General features: G+C 39.7%; 1 protein-coding gene across 1 annotated transcript in view; it reads left to right on the forward strand.

Moving 5' to 3' along the window:
• The window catches only part of LOC136864169 (protein FAM161B), a 178,589-nt gene that overhangs the window by 67,195 nt on the left and 85,758 nt on the right, over positions 1-25,636 (forward strand). The window contains exon 5 of the mRNA XM_068225993.1: positions 22,218-22,372. Coding sequence (XP_068082094.1) covers positions 22,218-22,372 — 155 coding nt within the window. The remainder of the gene's footprint in view (positions 1-22,217; positions 22,373-25,636) is intronic.

The following is a 25,636-nucleotide window of genomic DNA, read 5'->3' on the forward strand; positions in this document are numbered from 1 at the left end:
CATACATCAGGGACTCTTGGTATTTCGTCAACAAGCTGTCAACCATAACCCTTCAACCTAATGCACTTTGGTGAGTTTCGATGTGGAGTCCTTGTTCACTAAAGTGCTGATTGACTCGGTCATGTCTCTCATTGAACACCTGTTCCCTGAGGACATTACCAAGCTATTTTACCACTGCATGACGTCCAGCTATTTCTTGTGGGGTGGGAAAATTTACGAACAGACGGACGGAGTGGCTATGGGATGTCCACTTTCACACGTAGTGGCTAATTTCTTTATGGAGCATTTTGAGGAGGAGGCTATTACTTCGGCGCCCATCAAGCCTATGATATGGTGAAGGTATGTTGATGATGCATTTGTAGTCTGGACAGAAGGATCTGAGAAACTTCATCTATTCCTAAACCACCTAAATCAGCAACATCCGTCAATAAAATTCACTATGGAGATGGAGTCCGACGGATGCCTTCCTTTCTTGGATGTTCTAGTAAGAAAGAAACCGGACAGCTCCCTAGGACATACCATCCATTGTAAGCCTATCCACACAAATCGCTATCTTCATGCAGATTCTCACCACCATCCAGCACAAAAACAGGGCATTCTCATGACACTTGCCAAGAGGGCGAGACGAATTTTTGAGCCATCACATATCCAGGTGGACATGGACATGCTCAGTCGCATTCAAGGGTAATGGTTACAGTGATTTGCAGATTCATAGAGCCACACATCCCAGAGAAATGACCAAGCAAAGCTCACAGAAGGAAGAAGTGAAGGGAACTGCCTACTAGCCTTACATTCACACCACCACAGATCGAATTGCCAAGGTCCTCCGCAAACACAATATAAAAACTGTGTTTGGCACCTCCACTAAAATTGCTCACAGTCTGAGTAAAACCAAGGACAAATTGTCCCCACTTTTACATCCTGGGGTATACGAAATTCCCTGTACTTGCGGTAAGGTATACATCGGCCAAACATGCTGGTCCATTGGTACCCGTATCAAAGAACATGAACGTATTATTCGTCTCAACCAGTCAGACAAATCAGCCATAGCTGAGCACGCTCTATCGTCGGGTCATGATGTCATGTTCCAAGATGCTCGAGCTCTTACCCACACTAGACACTACAGGTCCAGGATTATACGGGAAGCTGTGGAAATACGTAGAAATCCTAACAATTTCAACAGGGACACCGGCTATAAATTAAGTAATACCTGGTTGCCAGCCATTAAGAATTTACGTAGGTAGTTCCCTTCCCGGTCCCTTCACTATTGTTATTTCGTTTTCCAAATTCGTACGTTCCTCGTCGCCAGATGTTTCATTCCAGGCTTGTGTCTATGCCATACATCTGCCAATGTCATGTGTCACGTAAACACGTTATGTGAACTGCTTAGACTGATTGTGATGGTTCGGTCAGCTTCCACTTCGAACGCTAGCGTTGCCACGTCCTGGGGGCCATCTGGTGACAAATGAAGTACCATTTTCCACTTCTATTATAACGTCCAAATTTAAAAGTGTAATTGTTTAAGAAGCCTTTCTTGTGGACAGTCGAGATTTCTTCTGAGGATGCAGAGCACAGTTCCCTGCGAAACGTTAAGAATTTCACCTTATTTTCTTGACATGGCATAAGCCCAAACACCTATACAGTATCATGTCTTTAAGTACGGGCTGTGAAAGCATTAATGACAGAATAAATTCACCATTGTCAGGAGACACACACAGAAATAAACACTCCTAATGATTAACTAGAAAACTTGGATAGTGACATTTCTTACAAAGATGCAATGAACAATTCACAGTCACAGTCAATCACCATGTTCATTCCTTTTTTTCAGAACAAGTTGGACAAACAACCACAATGTGCTCCAAGCACTTGAACTTCCCACACAAATAGCACTTGTATTTTGTTTTATGATTTTTCTTTGAGTCACATTATGCACACAGGCCATGCGCTTTTTCTTCCTGTGTAGGCACTGGCATGTTCTCAGCTGGAATGTTACAGATCTCTTGAATTCTCATTTGAGTCAGTCTTAGAACTTGCCTGACTGTGGATCTTCTTTTTAGATGATCTCCAATTAAATCGAATGCCAATGTTTCTAAGAAAATTCTTTGCATCATCAAATCAAAATCTCTTTATTTGCAAATGAGGTGTCTACCTCGGTGGCAAATGGTACACTAAAATACATTATTGTCAAGCACTAAATATTAAATTAACAAGAGAAGAAAATGTTCCTATAATACAATATTGTATAATTTACGCTAACAATTTTTTCTATTAAACACACAGCTCATCCTTAATAAATTTACATTGTTTACAAAATTCTACTTATAATATCTCCTGTACTACTTACAAATATAGTCATCTGATATACAGTATGTGGAATTACTTCAAATGATACTGTACAACTGGTATAAGATTAAAATTTACATTGCATTTATTTACTTTTTCTTTTCTTTACCCATTCTGGAACCTAAGTAGTATAACGACCTGCTGCGTCTTAACCAGAGCCCCTTTTACCACCACTTTTCAGAGTTCATATTAGCTTTAGGATTATTGCTGTTCATTATCACAAAAGCATTTATAGCATCAATGTTCATCAAACTGTAAAAGATTACCATAGGCCACCGGCAAGTTTTGCTGGCACAGTTATACCCTGCACTAAACTTATCGACCACATCAACACCCCCTTTCGTGTCATTATACAGCATGATCATTTCAGGTTTATTGGTGTTGGGGTCAATTTTGTTGTCATGATGCATTGTGAATAAAAGCAGCACATTTTTGTCTTTTCTGGGAATATATGATACTAGGGTGGAATTCTCCTGGAACCCAAACATGCTGGAGCTGACGGGTCTATTTTTGCCTTCCAGAAATTCACGAGGTAACTGCCTTCTGTTTTTTCTTATAGTACCATGTAAAGTCAATTTATGGTTTTTCAACAAACTTTCAGATAATTCTGTGCTGGTGAACCAGTTGTCCATGGTCACATTACTACCTGTATTCACAATAGGTTTCACTAATCTTTCAACTAATGCTTTCGTGCTGTTATCAACAGAATATGGACCATTGGGATGTTTACCAACATATACCTCAAGGTTTGATGTATAAAACATTTTAGCACATACTAATTTATAGATTTTAGCCACATATTTATTGGGTTTGCTTCAGATGTACTGGCAGAAGCCACATATTCCCCTGAAAGCCTCAAGTTTTTCGTCAGCAGTCGTATATTCAGATGGGGTGTAGTTAGCTTGACAGTTTGCCACAAAAACGTCAAATACATTATGAATTGCAGCCAACTTATCTCTTTCTTTTCGGTGCTATCTCGTTTCTTTGTTGTCAAATCTAATATGCCTCAGCAGAAACCTAAACGTCTCCAGTGACATAGTGAGCCAAAACATCTCAGTTGATGTACCGTTAGTTTTCCATAAGTCCGTTGTGTTCAAATGGTTTGTCTTAAGTACACCAGAAAGGTACAAGAGACCTAACAAAGCCTTTATTTCCACTAAGTCAGTAGGTCTTGCAGTTCGATATTCTTGGTCAAAAGGTTCACGGGTTATAGACATATTTGTACAATCGACCAGAATGTTTATAATTCTAGCATCAAAAAAGCAGTTCCATATATCTACAATAGAAGTCAAATTTCTTGCTGGTCTTTTCACCCCAGGCAGATGAGTTACGAGATTCACTGAGCGAGTTCATTTTGAGGAAGAATATTCATTTTCCATTTTGTGAAACCGTTTTTTTTTTTTCCAATTAAGTGCAGAACATTATGTTGTTGTTTTTGTTGTGCAGAAGTCCCATTATCAATATCTTGCTCATCCTGTGTCTCCTCCACGAACTGTTCTGACTCTGAATCTTCTTCACGACATTTGAGGTGATCTTCTTCCACAAAATTTTCAAAATCTTTTGCAGCCACATCATTCTCTTCAGATTCCAGTAGTAATTTCAGCACGTACTCTTGTTCATGTTAGTAATTCATATCCTTTCATTTCCAGCAGAAAGGAGCACGAGTACTAACTTCGGTCTGAGAGACCAAAATAAAGGAATTCTTGCTAAGAACCTGAGCCAGGCACTTAACATTCACACAACAATAAGTAAACTGACCGATTTGAAGGTACCAATAAGCAAAGCATAAGCAAAGCATAAGCGAAGCATGCGCACTAAAGTTATAGGAGAATAATTGGGTGGTTGGTCTCAGGGACTGGATGTTAGTAACAGAGGGCACATCCTTATATTATCTGCTTTTTCCGGACTAGGAGAGGAAGTCAGAGTTTGAAAGAAAAGTCTATATACCTATAAAGTGTGATTGATGATGGAACAAAGGATTGAAATATGAAATTAATAGTGCTGAGCCAGATGTGAACCATGAGATTGGCTCCAAATTACTTACAAATATGCTCAGTAGCACAGACACTACAATAGCATCAAATAGAAAAATCAGAAGCATTACCAGCTTCACTAGGCTGTTCTAATGTCTTTAATCCTAAAATATGAAACAACAATAACATTTTATTGTTTTATTCAGTGGAGAAATTACTTATCATTTAGTAATGAAAGAAATGTGACAGCATTTCACTTCTAGGCAGTAACAATAGGCATCTCTCTCTTAACTTCAGTTGAAATTGTATCTTCAGTAAGACACTAACTGTAAACCCTAATCTAGCATTCTCAGCTTGGTGAATTTGTGAAGTTTGATTTTAAAAGTCCTCCTGTGTTATTGTAGTGTATGAGACGTATCAAGTGCATGAACAACAGTTTACAGAAAATCAAAAGCAACTCATTACACATTCAGCAAGTCATAAATGCTAGACTTGCTCAGGTCATGAATGTGAGTCTATCTGGATGCTGATGAAGTGTGATACAACCAGTAGTCCTAAGCACAATGGGTTGTTAACCCTCAAACACACGCGTATGGGGTAGAATCCACCCCAGCAAAAACATATGATTGAATAATAGCTACAGCTGATTCTAATGTTATTAGAAGTATTTGCAAAATGTACAAACAACTTTCCTGTGCTCTCCCCGCTCTTGTACCTTTCTGGCTGGATCCCCGCAGAAAGAGTCATTCTTACATAATCTATCTTAAAATCTCCAATTAATACTGTAATACATATTTTACAATACAATGATGTGTGGGGTGGAAAGCACCCCCACGCGTGTGTCTGCGTCCTAAGATCTGGCGTGTGTGCTTGAGGGTTAATTGCAGCTTGCAACCCATATTTATTCAGGTAAGTAAATGCACCTTCAAATGCTGATGAGAAAGCAACTAAATAGAACATTTAGTCTTCATAGATGTGTAGCCTGATAGCTTTTACTAAAAATGGCTGACTAACATCCATAATTATATACAGATATTGAGACCAACTGACATCCATTTAAAATTTAGCTTGTTGGAGTAATGTAAGATGGTGACAATTTTCTTAGATAAACAGTATTTATGTTTATGCTCAGGGAAGATAACTAATAAGTGTAAAATGTATATGCATAGGAAACAGATGGAAATTGGCAAGTTTCTGTTCTCCATGATGAAGGCTGCTGTTGAAAGTTTTAGACTTTCATGAACAGTAGAACTTACATAATTTGAAGCTGAAGTGAAGGGTCCAGAGAGAGATTTTAACCCTCCAAGTGTTATCGTCTCACTACGAGACGATTCGGATCCCGGCTCAAGTGCTATCGTCTCGCAGTGAGATGATTCGTAAAATCGATGTAATAACTCATAAAATTGGTATAACAATAGATTTTACAAATATTCTCGCTGCAAAATGAAATTCTCTATCTGGTAGGCAGTGCAAGTTGGTATTTCTTTGGGGAAGGAAAGCAATAAGCATCGATCTTGTCAGCTGTGAACTGGTCTTTGTTTACGTTTGCTCGAGCGTTTGAAGGTTATTGTTTGCTAGCCAATTTGTGATAATTGTATGCCTGATTTACTCTATTTTGATTGATTGATTTATTTCAGTTTAGTGATTATTATAATATAAACATGAGTGAACTAAGTGGTTGAAGTGCAATTAGAGGAGCATTAGAGGAGCTTGGGAGAGATGAAAGTGAGGACGACATTGGTAATGTAGAATATTTTCCTGATGATTTATCATTAGACGACTATTCTTCTGGGAGTGGTTAAGAATATGACCCTAATTTAGATACCCATGACTATAGTGATGCGTCAAGTAGTGATGTAGACAATCCTAATGTGCTAATCCTACCAGGCACATCTAGACCTAATGATCCACCGCAACAGACTCTCTCCGAGTATTTTTACCTGTGACTTTTTTATTATTCATTGAAGTTCCTATTATTATATATCATTGTGCTTGTAATGACATTTGACACATTTTGTATATCTTGGAATTTAATTTCAGATAGTGTAGTGCTTGTGACCAAGCTCAAAAATTGGAATATCTTTTGTTATTTTTAAAAAAATATGACTTATCATCCATTATACTTTTACTTGACACTTGTAAGTAAAACATCCTACTAATATCTTATTCTCTAATTCTTTCTGAACAAATTGACATATGATATGCCATATGCAGTTACAAATTTGTATTTATTATAAATAATTAAAAATGTATCTGCACGCTGCCTTAAGAATGCTCAGCACTTAAGAGTGAAACTATTAGCACTTGGAGGGTTAAATTATCCAAGAATTTGAATTATCCAACAAATCCAAAAATCAAATTCTTGTTTAAGTGCATGGATGACTTGGACAGTGACATAATGGTGCACTCATGAAACAAGAACAAACTTTTAAACTAAACTGGCAAAACACAGTGCAGTTTCATGTCACAATAAGGAAATCACTTTGTCAACTGCATACTTGTCCGCTAAAGTGACTCAACCATGACTAAAGTGGCGCAACAACTGACAAGTCCAAACAAAGCAAAGCAGTGGGAGAAGCAGGGAGAGGACATTCCAATATCATGTACCCTGTTCCCCAAAACAGAAAAATAATGCATCTGTGAACGACAGTTATACAGTTCATTTTCTAAATATGTGTATGAAAAACTTCAAATTAACCAAAACAAAATTTGAATTACCCATGACTTTTAATATTGTTTAAATAAAGAATTCTATGGACCAAGTTAAATGTTAGAAACAAAGACAAATTCAAATTCAAAATGTTGAAATTATCCAATTTCCACCATATATCTACTGTGTGTACTTTATCCATGCATGGTAAATCACTGCTTTCCAACTGTTTGAAATATCTTCCTGTTTGTGTATTTAGTTGGAGTTCTGTGGTTATAACTATGGCTGATTAATGAATTAAAAGACAGTACGTATTAAATATTAATCTGCAAATGCATGATTTTCACTTTCAGAATATATACTAGCTCAGCTAGCAGCTTGCAAACATTAAACAAAATCGGAGTGCAACACCTCAAATATTACACTTGGTAGCATTATTTGTCATTTAAGTTAAAACATTGTGTAATCAGAGTTAAAATTAACCAGTTATAAAGGCAAAGAACTGTAAAAAATTAACAGTTATAACTAAGGTCCGGACTTTTAGGTTTTAACCTATTTTTTCCTTTCTGTTTAATTCACAAATGTCAATATATTAGTTTGTTTCACACTTCCTGGAGCATTATATGTGAATTTCATTGCACCTAAAGAAAAACCTAAATACCGGGCAAGTTGGCCATGCGGTTATTGCCGCGCAGCTATGAGCTTGCATCTGGGCAATAGTGGGTTTGAATCCCACTGTCGGCAGCCCTGAAGATGGTTTTCCATGGTTTCCCATTTTCACACCAGGCAAATGCTGGGGCTGTACCTTAATTAAGGCCATGGCCGCTTACTTCCCATTCCTAGACCTTTCCTATCCCATCGTCGCTATAAGACCTATCTGCGTCAGTGCGACGTAAAGCCAATTGTAAAAAAAAAAAAAAAAAAAAAAAAGCCTAAATGAGGAGTTGACACCTAAAATAACCTAAATAGCTGTTTTACCTTCTTCAAATAAAGAATGTTATTTCCCCATTGAAATGCATTGTAAAATTATTTCCACTGTGATTACAAGCAGTAGGACGGAGATAGTTCAGTTTACTACTGTTAAATGCAGCGCGTCCCATGCTTCCCACTACACATGTGACATCTGGTGGCTCCTTGATGCACCTGATAGAAGGTCAGGAGGAACGTAAACAGTTCCGCCTTCAGTCGTCCACAGAGAGTACAGCCGGCAGGGTGTGTGATGAATGGTTCCTGCAGTATTTTCTAACCATAATTGTTGTATAGTGAAACAATGCCTAAATAGCACTTACTGAAAAAAAATGGATTGCTACTGATGGACACTTCACTATGGATGGTCGAGTAGTTTTCTGCCAGGCATGCTTCAAAGAATTAAGTTTTCTATAATTGACCTAAAACCTGCATTGCAGTGCCCTAGCTCGCTTACTAAAGAGTGTTTGGGATTTGGATTCTTCATTTCAGGTTAAATCTGAGCAGAAATTCCATCTTGAGCAGCATAAAAGTGCAGCTGTTCACATGGCTAGCGTAGCGAGAAGAAATAGTCCAGCAGCAACAGTAAGCAAATGTTTATTTCTTCCACAGTTGGCAAACCTGAAGATAAGTTTAACTTTCGCCTATGTCAGGCCTATGTCTGCAAACGTTCCATGGAACATGCTAAGTAACCTGACCATGAAAACATTCTTGGGAGACATCAGTGGTCACAGTATACCTAATGAATCCACTTTAAGGAAGGAAGATCCTGTTTATCAGAAGACATTAGATGAAATAAGAGAAGATATAGGCGATCACTATATTTGGTGTTCTGTCGATGAAACATCTGACAGTTACGATCGCTTCATTGTGAATTTGGTAGTATTTAAGCTGGATCAGAATGAACCAGGTAACCCTCATCTAATTCTTTGTATAAAAATAGAGCAGACTAACAACAGCACAATAGCCTGCGCAGTGAGGGATGCTTTATGCATATTGTGGCCAGCAGAGAATCAAGATAGTAAGTTCCTTCTGTTAATGACAGACAGTGCTGCCTACATGTTGAAGGCAGGGCAGGTTCTACAGTCCTTCTACCAAGCATGCTACATGTTACGTGCTTGGCCCATGACCTGCACAGCCTTGCGGAGGAGATTAGAAGCAACTTCAGTGACGTGAACAGCATGTTTCCTTCAGTCAAGAAAGTTTTCTTAAAAGCCCCAACACGTATACAGTTGTTCAGAGAGAAACTACCAGCAACACCTCTTCCACCTGAGCCGATACTTAACCGCTGAGGAACTTGGCTGTCTGCTGTTATTTACTATGCTGAGCACCTAGAATGAATTAAAAATGTCGTCAATGACTTGGATGAAACAGAAGCTTCCTGCATCGCCATGGCCAAGAAATCACTCGAGTGCCTGACGCTCATCACTTCCCTAGCATATATTAAGACACCTTTTTGTTTTATACCAGAAGCTATTCTCCAGTTGGAAAGTGCAACCTTGCCAATCAAAGATTCCCTGGATATCATTGGCAATGTTCCCAGAAGAGAAATACCTGTGCCATTGGGAGTGGCATGTTCTTCGAAGCTGCAGATGATTCTTCAATGCAATCCTGGTTTTGAAGATGTGAAAGTCATCAATTCAGTATACATACATACATACATACATACATACATACATACATACATAAATTATCATTATAGACTGTTATGCCTTTCAGCGTTCAGTCTGCAAGCCTCTGTGAATTTACTAGACGTCGCCACAATCCTCTATTTGCAACTAGAGCTGTGGCCTCATTTAGTTCTGTACCTCTTATCTTTAAATCGTTAGAAACTGAGTCTAACCATCGTCATCTTCGTCTACCTCTACTTCTCTTACCCTCCATAACAGAGTCCATTATTCTCCTAGGTAACCTATCCTGCTCCATTTGCCTCACATGACCCACCACCGAAGCCGGTTTATGCGTACAGCTTCAGCCATCGAGTTTATTCCTAAATTAGCCTTTATCTCCTCATTCCAAGTACCCTCCTACCATTGTTCCCACATGTATGTACCAGCAATCATTCTCACTACTTTCATGTCTGTTACTTCTAACTAATGAATAAGATATCCTGAGTCCACCCAGCTTTCACTTCCGTAAAGCAAAGTTGGTCTGAAAACAGAGCGATGTAAAGATAGTTTCGTCCGGGTGCTGACTTCCTTCTTACAGAATACTGTTAATCGCAACTGCGAGCTCACTGCATTACCCTTACTACACCTTGATTCAATCTCACTTACTATATTACCATCCTGGGAGAACACACAACCTAAATACTTGAAATTATTGACCTGTTCTAGCTTTGTATCACCAATCTGACATTCAATTATGTTGAATTTCTTACCTACTGACATCAATTTAGTCAGGCATGGAATCTCAAGGATAACATAATAAAACCAGCTATTCAATACTTTCCAATTTAATGTGGTTTGAATCTACATGAATTTATGTAGACTTATCAGGTCAGGTACATGTTTCACCCATTATTTGGGCATCTTCAGCCTGTAATCAATTTAGTCTTCGAAAGGCTAATTTTCATACCATACTCATTCCACCTATTTTCAAGTTCCAAGATATTAGACTGCAGGCTTTTGGCACAATCTGCCATTATGACCAAGTCGTCAGCATAGGTCAGACTGCTTACTACATTTCCATCTAACTGAATCCCTCCCTGCCATTTTATACCTTTCAGCAGATGATCCATGTAAACTACGAACAGCAAAGGTGAAAGATTACAACCTTGTCTAACCCCTGTAAGTACCTTGAACTAATTCTACCGTCAATTCTCACTGAAGCCCAATTGTCAACATAAATGCCTTTGATTGATTTTAATAATCTACCCTTAATTCCATAGTCCCCCAGTATGGTGAACACTTTTTCCCTCGGTACCCTGTCGTATGATTTCTCTAGATCTACGAAACATAAACACAATTCAGTATTACAGGGAGAAAAGTATTCAGTAAAATTACCCCTACAACCTGCTGCATTAGTATCTGTGTACTACGCTCCAATGACGTCATGTTCCGTTGAAAGAATTTTTCGTCATATAAGAATGTGTTACGTGACAACAGGAAATCATTTACGCCAGACAATTTGGGTTTGTACGTTGTTATTTACTGCAATTCCAAAAAATAACTTATAAAGGAAACAGTAAAGCAGGGCCTCTCGGAGTGCATGCACCAGTTCATTGTGCTGTGCACGGTGCAAAATACGATTTTGCTTGGTTGACCAGAGTGCAGACCCCCACTCCTCGATTTGGAGCAATAGCACTGTCTCTCTCTTTCCCCATGCCTGTCTCGCTCGCTCCAACTGTCTCCCTCTTCCTCACTTGCTCTGTAGCGCTCCAAATTCGAGCCGAGCTTAGCTGAGTAGCCCAGAGACGACACATTGCTCCGAAACTAGTGGGACCGATGCACTGTGCACCGGAACTCTGTGCCTCAGTTTGCACGCAGGAGATTTTGGGCATTTGAGAGGCCCTGCAGTAAAGTGTATTCTCTGTGTGTTTTCATGAATATGAATTAGACAATGTAAACTTTTGTGAAATAAGTGCATAAATAAATTGTACAGAACTAAAAAAAATAAAAAATTATTGCTGCCTGTATTGATCCTAGAGGCAAAACCTAAAATAACCTATTTTAAGAATACAAGAAACCTAAAGTGAAGGTTTCTGCCACCTAAAAATCCAGGCCCTACTTATAACCCATATCACATAAATGTGTAGGTTATATATTTGTGTAAAAAATAATAGTGCTACCTTTTCATATTTTCCCTCTAATTTGTCATTCTTTTCCAGGTGGAAGATTTTGGAGCTAATTTTGTTTTGCAAAAATTGTACCCTTGGATCAGACAAGGATAGACATTGATGATATTCTACTGTATGCCCATTTGCAAAACTGGAAGTTATCTCTATGCCTTGGATCCTTCCTTTAATTTCTTTAAATCTAATTACCTAATCTAGGAACCAGGAACCAGAGAATGATGTTGAATCATCTTTGCAAAAATCAAACATTCTGCAAGGGATCAAATGGTCATTTTTTAAATCAGGACAAGTTTTTGGGACATGGGTACAAACACACAAAAAGTATGACTTCCAGTAAAATTGAGATGCAGATTAGTAAGAACAATTATGTTTGCTTCCACTAGATGAGTGAATGGATAAGCTATGTGTTGTGACCTTATTTTTCACAGATCTGGAGTTCAGGCAGAACATGCTTAATTAAACACTGTGTTATCATTTCAGATGAGATGCTGCGCCATACATACGCAAAATGAAGCTGTTAATATCTTAAAAAATATCTTCATGGAGAAGGATTGGTACTTTGGACCCATTTTCAGATCTGAAAGATGAATGGTACCTTACCAATTCACCCACAATGACAATATATTCCCTCTTCACTGGAAACACCCTTGCAGTGCATGTCCCTTCCACCATAACATTTAATTTCCAAATTGTATCTCTGATTCATGTTTCACAGCATTCTACCAAAATAAATCGCTTCACACATCTTCTGAACACTTCTGAATTAGTTCATTTTAGCAGTACATATATCATACACAATGAACAGCACGTTTGTGGAATGATTCTTTCACCTTGTTGCAAAGTTTTCATGTACAGTAGTTGTTTTCTCTGTATAACTCTACCTCATTTTACATTACTGACATAGGTAAAAAGCAGAGCAATATTGACTTAAAGGACTATCAGAGTTAAGGGGTTGGTGAACCACTCTTTATATACAATAACTATTGTACCTGTAGTTGACAGGTTCATTTTTATACAATTGCTGCAGTCATGCCTGCTAGTGGAGGTGAGTTGCAGTGAAAGATCAGAATATATGATAATTAACAGTAGTCAGTTGGTGTAATGCAACTTTTGGTTAGCTCCAGAGGTTCACTCTGAGGATTATTGGTAGAGTGTCTGCCTCCAGATCCCAAGATCACAAGTTGAAAATAGACAGTGGTACCATTTCCTAGGTTATTCACATTTGTATCTGCCAGGGATAGCTTTATCAAAACATAAAATGTTCAAAATTAAATTATTGTAAGTTTTGTGCAAAGCATTTCTAAGTAAAGCTAACCACTTTCAAAATATCAACTATAAACTATTTATCCCCCCCACCCCCACATGCCCTCCTTCTTACTTCAAATATTGTAATATCAATTAGCCTAGTATCTAATTAAGAAAATCATGAAATATGTGTTGATTTTCATTAGAATGCCTTGCCGTTTTCACTTGATACTCGGATAGACAAACATGCATCCATACCTACATACATACATACATAACATAGAGAGAAATTCGACCAGTGGTCTTAAAAAATTGTATATGGCATGGAAAGCATTTATAGTCAAACAGAATTATAATTTTTATAATGCACAGACAAAACAACATTTTATTTGTAGATATATTTACACATTTAAGTTAAAAACAAATAATTTTGTTTAGAATAATGAATGTCTTGTTCATCAGCATATGTCCCTCATAGTGTCACGGTCTGATATGGGGCTGTGCTGTCTCCATCTCATTTGGTTGTGGGCCATGTTGGGGTGTTGATTGTTCTCTTCATATCATTGTGTAATGTATCAGCCATTGTTGCTTATATCATCCCTTGGGTCTCTTTGAATGATCCCATGTTCACAATATTTTCCTTTGCTCACACTACATTTCCAAACCATCATAATTGACTTTTTTTCATTTTATCCCGAACTTTCTATTGTAAATGCAATCCACTCTTGTTATGTCGGCTGACCATCTCAGCATCTGTTTCCATGACATTTAGTTTCTGTGGTGCCTCGTTTGTTGTTGGACAACATTATTGATATACTGCAACAGAAGAAGGTGGGACAGAGCTTCAATTTTAGCTTGTTTTTAACTTGGCAATCGCAGATGATGCCTGTTGGCGCTTGCCTGCATTAATCCTAGTGTTCATCTCTTCAATAATTTGGCCATCATCTGGAATAATAAATCTTCAATATGTAAACTTCGTCACTCCTAGCAGGTCTTCTTCATCAGACTGACCATCAAATCATTGATGAAATGGTGAGGGCACTGTCCACTCAAATATTCTATGTGGACTTTAGCAGATATGTTTTGAAAAGGGGTGAAATTGGAAGAGGAATTGAAGAAAGTGTTTTTCTTTTTTTTTTTGCTAGTTGCTTTACGTCACACCGACACAGATAGGTCTTATGGCGACGATGGGACAGGGAAGGGCTAGGAGTGGGAAGGAAGCGGCCGTGGCCTTAATTAAGGTACAGCCCCAGCATTTGCCTGGTGTGAAAATGGAAAACCACGGAAAACCTTTTTCAGGGCTGCCGACAGTGGAGTTCGAACCTACTATCTCCCGAATACTGGATACTGGCCGCACTTAAGCGACTGCAGCTATCGAGCTCGGTATTGAAGAAAGTAGGAAAAAATGTAAACCTATGAGCAGTTCATATGCTAGGTGTGCACATGCTCTAGTGTGGTACCCAGCGAGGCATTGTGTGGCACTTCTAATGATAACAACAGACCTTGAAGTGGGAGGGGTTCTACAATCAATCAATCAATCAATCAATCAATCAATCAATCAATCAATCAATCAATCAATCAATCAATCAATCAATCTGCATTTAGGGCTGTCAGCCATGTGGCAGATTCCCTATCAGTTATTTACCTAGCCTTTTCTTGGACATTTTCAAGGAACTTGGAAATTTATCTAACATTTCCATTTATTATTTATTCCAATCCCTTACTCCTCATCATATAAATGAATATTTGCCCCAGTTTGTCCTCTTGAATTCCAAATTTACTTCATATTATGACCTTTCTTACTTGTAATAGCTGTGCTCAAGTTATTCTGCTGTTAATGTAATTCCACGCCATCTCTCCACTGACAGCCTGAATCATACCACATAGTTGAGCATCTTGTCTCCTTACTCCTAATTCTTCCCAGCCCAAACTTTGCAACATTTTCATTACTTGATTCCTTTGTTGGAAATCAACCAGAACAAATTGTGCTGCTTTCCTTTGGATCTTTTCCAGTTCTTGTATCAAGTAGTCTTGGTGTCGGTGCCATACACTGGAACCATACTCTAATTGGGGTCTTACCGGAGACTTATATGCCCTCTCCTTTAGATCCTTACTACAACTCCTAAATACTCTCAAACCATGAGAAAGATCTGTAACTTTCCTTAATAACCTCATTAATATGATTACCCCAATGAAGATCATTCCTTATATTAATACCTAGGTACATAGAGTGTTCCCCATGAGGTACTATCATCCCATCAACACAGTAATTAAAACTGAGAGGATTTTTCCTCTTGGTGAAACGTTTCACTTGACTTTTGATTCCATTTACCATCATATCATGAAAATGTATCTTACGCTCTTTTATGTATTCTTGTCATTAAATTTTGTATGTTACACTAATTGATCAATTTAAGTTGCAGTGGCTGTCGTATCCTAAGGATGGGACAGGCTAGGCACTCTGGGTTCGAAAGCAAGATCAGTAAGAACAATTAAATACACCAGTCATTTGGCCTATTGTTGAGTTAACTTATACTGAAACACCCAAAATGAATTATACAAGTTTATACAATATGTACAATTAGACACAAATATACACTCTTTTCAGTGGAGAGAACTTCCTACCTCTACTGCACATCAATGAGTTACCTAAAGAGTCTTTGGTTCCCTTCTTTTAAGATTGTCTATTATTTCTATTACAGTAAATACTTAGCTTCAGGAAGCATTGTCTTCTCTCTTTCTGCTTGTTTCTTGTTAAGTTGGCACTGGGTGAGTTGGCCATGTGGTTAGGGGCACGTGGCTGTGAGCTTGCATCCAGGAGGTAGTGGGTTGGAATCCCACTGTCAGCAGCCCTGAAGATGGTTTTCCGTGGTTTCCCGTTTTCACACCAGGCAAATGCTGGTTCTGTACCTTAATTAAGGCCACGGCCACTTCCTTCCAACTCCTAGGCCTTTCCTATCCCACTGTCGCCATAAGACCTTTCTGTGTCGGTGCGACGTAAAGCCACTTGCAAAAAAACGTTAAGTTGCCACTCGAGCGTCTTCAGCACTTCATATCTCACCAACCTATCAAGGAAATGCAGTTCTACTTAAAAGTTCTCAACCTGCCTCGCAAATCACCTTCCCATACGATGTCGCTCTTCCCTGTAGTAGACTGTCTTCACCTTCCCATATTGGAAACTCTTGGGCTGGCTTCTGAATAACTTTGTTGAACTAGATGGCTTAGTAGTCCTCTTAAGTTCTCCCAATCCAACTTCTGGTTGAATAGGACTTCAGGCTATTATATTAAAGGTATACTTCCACTAACTTTGTCCTTCACACCTCTATTCTAGGCTTTCTCCCCGATCAAACTGACACAGCTACTCTTCTCAATAAACTCTCTGGATTAACTCATTAGAGCCACACTTCGCTCCCTTTCTCACTAGCCTGAGTCCCAATAAAGCTAGACTTCCATCCTAGATTTCTGCTGCCAGTTAGTTAGACAGACCCTTTCCATGATTTCCCAAAACCAACGACTGCTTCTGACAAACTCCCTTGTCCCCTCTCTGGACCGTCTCCTATGAATTCTTTAGGCCAACTTCCTCGAGTTTGCCCTCTACACCTCCTTAAATAACTTTCTATTTTCCAGAACCAACTACCTGATAACCGACCTCGCCCTGCTCGTGACTCTGAGTTGGCCCTTCTCGATTGGCTGGCCATTTCCCTTACCAGGGAAGGATGTCACCACGAGCTTGTCCTGGAATTATTAAGAACAACGGATATTTCCCTTGCCTACATGCAACTTTGAAGCTCCCAACTCCGAATCTTTGAATATTTACATACCGGTGAGAAGCTGGCACAAAGAGCTATGATGTTTCGTAATATTTCGTCATGCCTTGGCTCCACTCTAAGACATCGGCGAACTGCATTGCCTTCTCAGGGTTTCGTATATGTATTAAATTATTCTCACTTTACATTTTCTTATTACACTCAACACTGAACACTGTCACTTCACTGATCTTACGTTTCACTATGATACCATTGTAATTCTTGTTGTTAAGCTTTCCTACTACATGTTCTTTTGCATTTCTCTTGTACTGGGAGGTCGCGGTTCGACCCTAGTTCGAACCATCGCTCCTTGTTTGCGAATGGTGGAACGCGCCATATTGGAGACATGACTTGGCAGTTAGTTACATCCAAAGCGACCTCTAGTCCTACTTGCAATTTATGTTAAATGAATAAATTTCTATATTCCATTGTCCACTCTCCATCTCACAACATTGTCTAGGTCACCCTGCAGTTGCTCACATTCCTCTAACTCATTTACTACTCTATATAGAATAACATCATCCATAAATAGCCTTATCTGTGATTCCAGTTTTTTATTCATGTCATATATATAAGGAAATGAAGGTCCAATAATACTGCCCTGTGGGACCCCTCTCTTTATCAATACAGGCTCTGATAACACTTCACCCACTATAATTCTCTTTTATTTTCTAGAAATGTAGCCCCCAATTCAACCACTCTTTCATCTAGTCCAATAGCATTCAATTTCATCAGTAAACTCCCATGATCTACCCTATGAAAAGCCTTCGATAGGTCAATAACAATAGAGTCCATTTGACCTCCTGAATCTAAAATATCTGCTGTATTTTGCTGGAATCCTACATGTTGAGTTTCACTGGAATAAACTTTCCTTCTATCAAACCAGTTAGTAATTTCACAAACATGTCTAATATTATCAGAAAGAATGCTTTCCCAGAGCTTACAAACAACACATGTGAAGCTGACTGACCTGTAATTATCCGTTTTATGTTTGTCACACTTTCCCTTGTACATTAGGGCTACTATTGCAACTCTCCATTCATTTGGTATCGCTCGTTCATGCAAACAGTAATCAAATATGTATTTCAGGTATGGCACTATATCATAACCCATAGCCTTTGATATAAAGCATGTTTTCTAAGAAAGTACCGATTTTAAATATGCCCGCTGCAGTGCTCGGTCATCATTCAGAGCATGCGCATTCATTAAATACATCTGTAGGCTAGCCACAAGCACCATTACAGAATCATTCACCCATATTTACATTTGTTTTTGCATATAGAATATGCCTCTGACAATTAATGGTCCCGCCAAGTTTGAAGTAATTCCATTATAATTGGCCGGTTATTGGAAATGATAAATTTTCCAGCTAACTCATTCCTGGCTGCCAGCATTTCACCCCAGTGTGCCAATTTGGGCTCATCAGTTGGTGACCAGTACACCTACGAAGATGCATAACTAGTGCATACCTGATGATGATGATGATGCTTGTTGTTTTAAAGAGGCCTAACATGTAAGGTTTTTGGCCTCTAGTACATACTGTTGAGGCCACTGCATAAGCTACTTGGAGCCACTGGCAGTGCCAGTGCACTGTGAGAGACTTTGTCTCATTCAAGTACCCTATGGGAATCAATATCTATATCACATGATGGCTTAGCAGGCATCAATTTTTGTAAATGATGACTTCGTGCAGGAAGTTGATACAAAGGTTGGAGAAAAAAGATGCTTTACGATTTTATCATTAAGTTATGAGTTGCCTGAAATTTGAAGGAGTGTTCATTATGAAACTGTATCAGGACGCTTAGATTTTTGGAAATTGTGCTTACGCTGGGTACCCAGTATGCTGGCAGAGGTGCACAAAACCAAGTGTTTAGGCAGTGTTTTGACTTTCCTTGACCGGTACATTAATGATGGCGATGTGTTCCTAAGCCACATTCTCATCGGCGACAAAATATAGGTAGATTATATTATGCCAGAATCAATGCAGCAATCCATGGAATGGAGACACTCGAGTTCATCCAAGAAAGTGAAGTGCAAGCAAGCAGTTTCAGCTCACCAACTCATGTGCATTGTATTTTGGGGTACGCAGGATGTGTTGCTCGAGGATTGTTTGCACCAGGATGACACAATAAATGCCAAGACTTATTGTGAGACCTTATGTAAACTCCATCATGCAATCCAAAGACATGTGTGGCATGCTCAGAAGGGGGATTCTTTTGCTTCGTGGCAATGTGCGACCTCACACAGCTTATCAAATCCGAGACCTCATCACTTCATTTGGTTAGGAACAATTTGATCATTCTCCATACAGTCCTGACCTAGTGCCTAATGACTACCACTTGTTCTGCACTTGAAAAACCATGTAAGAGGTCAGTGCCACAACAGTGATGATGACCTAAAAACAATCATGCTGCAGTGACTGGCACATCAGGTGGCAGATTTCCATGAGGATGGAATTCGGAAGCTGGCTTTACGATATGAGAAGTATTTTTTAAGGTGTAGGCTTACATGTAAAAAGAAATAATTGTTTAAAAAATTTGCATCACCTTTTTTCAGTGGCATATCCTGGAATCTCCACTGAGGCATGCAACTAGTAACTATGCAGTTAACACAATGTATTAAGTAAATTCCAATTCTACTCACCCTAATTACATGTAGGTGAACTCGAGCCAAACAGTTTTACTGTAAGTTTCTGGATTGAACGTGCGTACACAATTCTTGTTTTCTGTTTTTAAATTTACGAGGGTCCGCCTCTGTGGTGTAGTGGTTAGTGTGATTAGCTACCACCCCCGGAGGCCCGGGTTCGCTTCCCGGCTCTGCCACGAAATTTGAAAAGTGGTACGAGGGCTGGAACGGGGTCCACTCAGCCTCGGAAGGTCAACTGAGTAGAGGTGGGTTCGATTCCCACCTCAGCCATCCTCGAAGTGGATTTCCGTGGTTTCCCACTTCTCCTCCAGGCAAATGCCGGGATGGTACCTAACTTCAGGCCACGGCCACTTCCTTCCCTCTTCCTTGTCTATCCCTTCCAACCTTCCCATCCCCTGCAAGGCCCCTGTTCAGCATAGCAGGTGAGGCAGCCTGGGCGAGGTACTGGTCATCCTCCCCAGTTGTATCCCCCGACCCAGAGTCTGAAGCTCCAGGACACTGCCTTTGAGGCGGTAGAGGAGAGATCCCTCGATCCCTCGCTGAGTCCGAGGGAAAAGCCAACCCTGGAGGGTAAGCAGATTAAGTAGAAGAAGATTTTTTTTTTTTTTTGCTATTTGCTTTACGTCGCACCGACACAGATAGGTCTTATGGCGTCGATGGGACAGGAAAGGCCTAGGAATGTGAAGGGAGCATCCGTGGCTTTAATTAAGGTACAGCCCCAGCATTTGCCTGGTGTGAAAATGGGAAACCACGGAAAACCATCTTCAGGGCTGCCAACAGTGGGATTCGAACCTACTATCTCCCGAATACTGGACACTGATAATACCAATATAATGGTCCGTTATTGGACATTATAAATTATCCAGCTAACTCATTCTTGGTTGCCTGCGTTTCGCCCTCGTGTGCTAAGTTAGGCTCGTCAGTTGGGACTTAGCACACCACCCAAGACGCAAGGCTAGTGCATACCGTGGAGGCCACTGCATAGTCTATTTGCAGCCACCAGCAGTGCCAATGCACTATGAGAGCTATGTCTCAATTTCCAAAAATAGATGCCTGCCTGGCCATCAAATGATGTAGATGTTGATTCCCATAGGGAACCTAAAATATTTGTCCTGAATGAGTAAATTTATAATACCAATATAATGGTCCGTTATTGGACATTAAGGACATTAAGTCCCAACTGACGAGCCTAACTTAGCACACGAGGGCGAAACGCAGGCAACCAAGAATGAGTTAGCTGGATAATTTATAATGTCCAATAACGGACCATTATATTGGTATTATAAATTTACTCATTCAGGACAAATATTTTAGGTTCCCTATGGGAATCAACATCTACATCAATCAACATCTACATCATACTGGACACTGGCCGTGAAGAAATTTACGAGGGAAGGTAGAGGTCTCCCGGCTTTAACTATTTGAATCTTTTCTCCAAACGAACGGCCAGTAAATGGCTTTTCAAACTGATTTACAATTATATCCGTTTTAGACTCATCCATCGTTAATATCACATGTGCGCAAAATATAATAAAACACCGAAAACGACGAATAGCACAGGAACAGCACACACAGAATGAACTCACTAATCAGCAAAACACACAATGAATTAACTCACCAGTTAGCTACAACTCAAGCACTGGAGGTAAGTCACCCCAGTGGCATTGGTCAGTTTGTCACGTTGGGCTCTCGCTGGGGGGGTAATCTGTGGGTCCCGTTCGCTGTAAACATGCCGACTTTCTCCAAGTTGCTAACAGATGGCAGAGGGTAGCACGGGTATGGGGCGACAAGTTCTGACCAAGTTTCAATTGCAGCGACATCGTTCAGAGGGTTTCAGAACTATGTCTGCCACTGAATGCAATTTTAAGATTGAATGCCTTACATCCTTAACTCCTCCATTTGCTGTCTCTTTCTTCCTAGAGTGAAGTAGACGGCGAGATTACACAAGCACCACACGTAGTCAAGCAACGGAACTAGTACAGTTGCGCGGACCTTTTGACTTCTGAGGGACGAAATCATTAATATTTGACTTAAAATAACCTAAAATCGTACATCAGACAGTTCTTTGTGTTATCATAACGCATGCAATGAATGCCTTGCATTCAAGGAGAATACGCCTCTGCCTTTTTTCTCTATTAAAATGGTACTTAAAAACATGCCTTATATATACCCAGATATCTTATCAATCCCACCTGCTCTGCTTTCAACTTTAATATCTGTTTTGTAAACGTCTTTTCCTTTTTCCTTATTACTCAAAAGCCTTGTATGTTTGCCCGTGAAATCTTTCTGAAAAGTTGTGTGTTTATGGTGTTTACATGAGTGTGTGTGTGTGTATTTTAATTGACTGGGGCTATTGACCATTACCTGTAATTTAATTACCATCTTGGAATTTGTCTGGAATAATAGTGGGAAACCATGCAAAACTACTTCCAAAAGCAGAATGGCTGAGAGACTCAAAACTATTTATCTCGTTACTTGTCTTTACAAGACTGAGTGCACACTGTTCCAAACTTTAAAACATTCATAACAGTGCCAAGAATCGAATCTGGGTTAAATAGGTAGGAAGGTAATATGCCAAACCCTATAAACCACAGTGGGAGCATAATATATCTCACAAATGAGATTACAGTAGGAGTAGTTTGGTGATTCTAATATCTCTAATGAATGGAAGAATGCTGTGAGCTTCTCTCATGAACAGAATTATAGTGTTTTTTCCCCATAGAAATCTCTTGACTTTTTCATAATGTTGTAAGGCTATTAGAAATTGTTCACTCATTTTTCTGTAACAGTCAGCCAAATACGTCCCTATGAGTGGCAGTTCCAGTCCATCTCCCTACGAAGGTAATTCTGCCTACTACTATGAAAGACTCCGTCCCCGTTCAGCATTGAGTATCACACCCAATAGAAACAACTTGGCAGCAATACTTCGAATCCAGTCAACAAGGTATGTAACATTGTGATAACTTGGAAGGATTTGCAAATTTTATGATTGTATGGCTTGTTGCTTTTTCCTTGATGGATGTGGTATTTATATCACCAACACAAGAAGTATTTGCACACATGCCACGGGGAACCTACCAAGCTGTGGCATAACACAACTTTCCTGTTTATTAAAAAAAATTATGAACAAGTAATATAACAACAGACCATGTATAATATCCACAAAAATCAAACGCACCACTTTAGATGAGGAAAGCACTCCACTTCCCCATTTTCTCTAGTACACTTCTTTAGTGTTAACATTTAATTTCACTCTCTCTACCATGATAAGAAAATGGAAAACAAATGCTGCGAGCTGGCTGCACACGTATGTATTTCAACACTGTATGCAGTACAGAAACTTAGGCATAGCATACACACGCATTTAACATCATGCAACAGAAAAATGGTGTATTTTCAGAAGAATTCACCACACACTTCATTCACATTTTAGTATTTATTTCTGCTTACCTCAGTTTATCAATATATATACTTACATATGAAAAATAAGGGGAATTATATGTGGGACTGCAAGCAGTGGAGCATAAGAAATGAATGAGACAGCAGCGGAGACAGCACTTCCCCCTCTCGTTGCCCAGCAGAAACAGATGTTTGAGTCAGCATATACACGCATTCACCATCAATATCTCTGCTGTTGGTTGATACAGTACAGTAACATAATTAACAAATACAAATTTAAAAATGTGGGGCCGGTTGCGGCGTAGGGATAGCGTTTCTACCTCTTACTCGGGGTATGGGGCCACGGGTTCAATTCCCCTGACCAAGTCAGGTGCAAGCACAGGTTGTTAACCATGGGGCACTTAGCTGAGTCCTGGGCACACTGTTGGATTCCATGGTTCAAATCTCTGATCACTCTATGTAAGATTTGTGCGGAGGGGACGGATACTCCCTGTTATCTTTCAGCCCCAGATTCAATTCCTGACAAGGTCAGGGATTTTTACCTGTAACTATGGGATGGTTTGATGTTTACTCAACCTCTGATGATGAGATAGCGACCCTGGTCTAGAAAGCGAAGAATAACGACCGTCGTGCTGGCCACAGAACACCTCGAGGCTAAGCAGCAAGCCGCTTAGTAGTCTATAGCCCTTCCAGGGGCTGTTGCATTTGTAGGGAGCTGTATCTCCTAAGTGGGATGAATGGATGGTGTGATGGTAGCCACATTCTAGAAAGCCATAAATAACGCCCCAAGAGGATCTGCCGTGCTGACCACATGACACCTCTTAATCTGCAGGCTTTTGAGGGGTGAGCAGCGGTCACTTGGTAGGCCATGACCCTTCGAGGCTGTTGCACTGTGTAAAACAGTGTCAAATCCATACGTGCTATGCATATCTTCACAAGAAGATGAAAAGTATCATTATTATTATTATTATTATTATTATTATTATTATTATTATTATTATTATTATTATTATTATTATTATTAATCAAAACCAAACCAAACCCCATGGCACTTAACGCCCTTGAAAGGGCTTTGCCCTGCCCAGCAACTGCTGCTCAGCCCAAAGGCCTGCACATCACGATTATTCCTGTGGTCAGCATGACGCATCCTCTCGGTCGTTATTCTGGGCTTTCAAGACCGGTATTATTAATCAGTGGAAATATAATTTAATAATTATCATTACAATTGATGTACTATCAGATGGTGTGATTGTAGCCATGGCGATGGGAGGGGTATCCGTTAGGACTATGACCGGACAAGTTGGCCGTGTGGTTAGGGGCATGCCAAATCACAGATCATCATCAACCATGGCCATAATTAAGGTTCAACTGCAGTATTTGCCTGGTGTTAAAATAGGAAACAATGGAAAACTAACTTCATATCTGCTGACAGTGCAATTCGAACCTATTGTCTCTCAGATGCGTAGTTGGAAGAAATTGGCTGTAACAGTGTGATTCGTACCTACAGGTCAGGGATTTTTACTTGCAACTATGGGCTGGTTCAATGTTCACCCATCCTCTGATAGTGAGATAGCGACCGTGGTCAAGAAAGTGAAGAATATTGACCGCGTGCTGACCACACTTCGATAGCCTGCACAGTTCCCCTTCCTCACTGCTAGATAAGGGGAATCGACATCGACCTGTTGCTATAATTAAGGTACAGCCCCAGCATTTGCCTGGCATGAAAATAGAAAACTATGGAAAACTACCTTCACAGCTGCAATTTGAACCCCACTATCTCTCAGATGCAAGCTTTTACAAGGAATCGGCCATGGCTATAATTAAGGCACATCCCCAGCATTTGTTAGTTTGTGAAAATGGTTAATGCACATTCCACAGTCATTTTTTAATATTGTTATTGCCAAATCAGATCGGCCCAGTCATTATCTTGGGCCCAGTTTTACCAATCTGGATGCAAGTTTACAGCTGCACGCCCCTTAACCACACAGCCAACTCACCCAGTTATAGGGCTCAACTACACAATCGCCATCTTGGGCCCAGTTTTATGAGTAGTAGCAGGCCGTGGCCTTAAGTTAGGTACTATCCCAGCAGTAATTGAAATCCTTTGTAACAGGACCATTGTCCACTGAGGCAGAAGCATGTCTCGAGAAGCTCGAGAAGTTCACGATGTCTTGGGATGAGACACGTCTCATGAGACTCGAATGTTCTGACATCATGTAGTACACTGAGAGCAATCGGTCTACTTGACAGGTATATCCACTGTACATTGCTTGTGTATGGTGGGCTACTTTTTGTGGAATTCCAAACTTTTCCATAGTCCTTCACATTTTTCTATGGTTAACAGAATCAAAAGCCTTTTCAAAATTAATGATGAGTATGTACAAATATGTCTGATAATCAGCAAATTGTTCACCAATTAATTGTAGTGTGTTAATCTGATCCATAGTAGACCGACCTTCTCTCAAACCCGCTTGTTCTTGACAGAGTCTCCTATTTACAGAATTGCTTATTCTCTGCAGTATGACTCATGACATCTCTTTTCTTTCATATGAAGGCAATGTTATTGCCCTCCAATTATTACAGTTCAATAGCCCTTCTTTGATATCTTGATGAGGATTCTCCACCAGAAAAATGTATACACACTTTGTTAGATGATATCAGGATATGGACATTGTCAACTGTTATCAGTTTTTAAATGTTGTAGTATGGTCTTTCACTCAACAGATGTTGGTACTTGCATCACGATAGTGGGAAAACAAAATGGCTGGAGCACGCTTGACATTCGAGCAACGAAAGTACATTCTGAAGT

The sequence above is a fragment of the Anabrus simplex genome, chromosome 2, assembly GCF_040414725.1.
Source record: "Anabrus simplex isolate iqAnaSimp1 chromosome 2, ASM4041472v1, whole genome shotgun sequence".
In the NCBI taxonomy this organism is placed as follows: domain Eukaryota; kingdom Metazoa; phylum Arthropoda; class Insecta; order Orthoptera; family Tettigoniidae; genus Anabrus; species Anabrus simplex.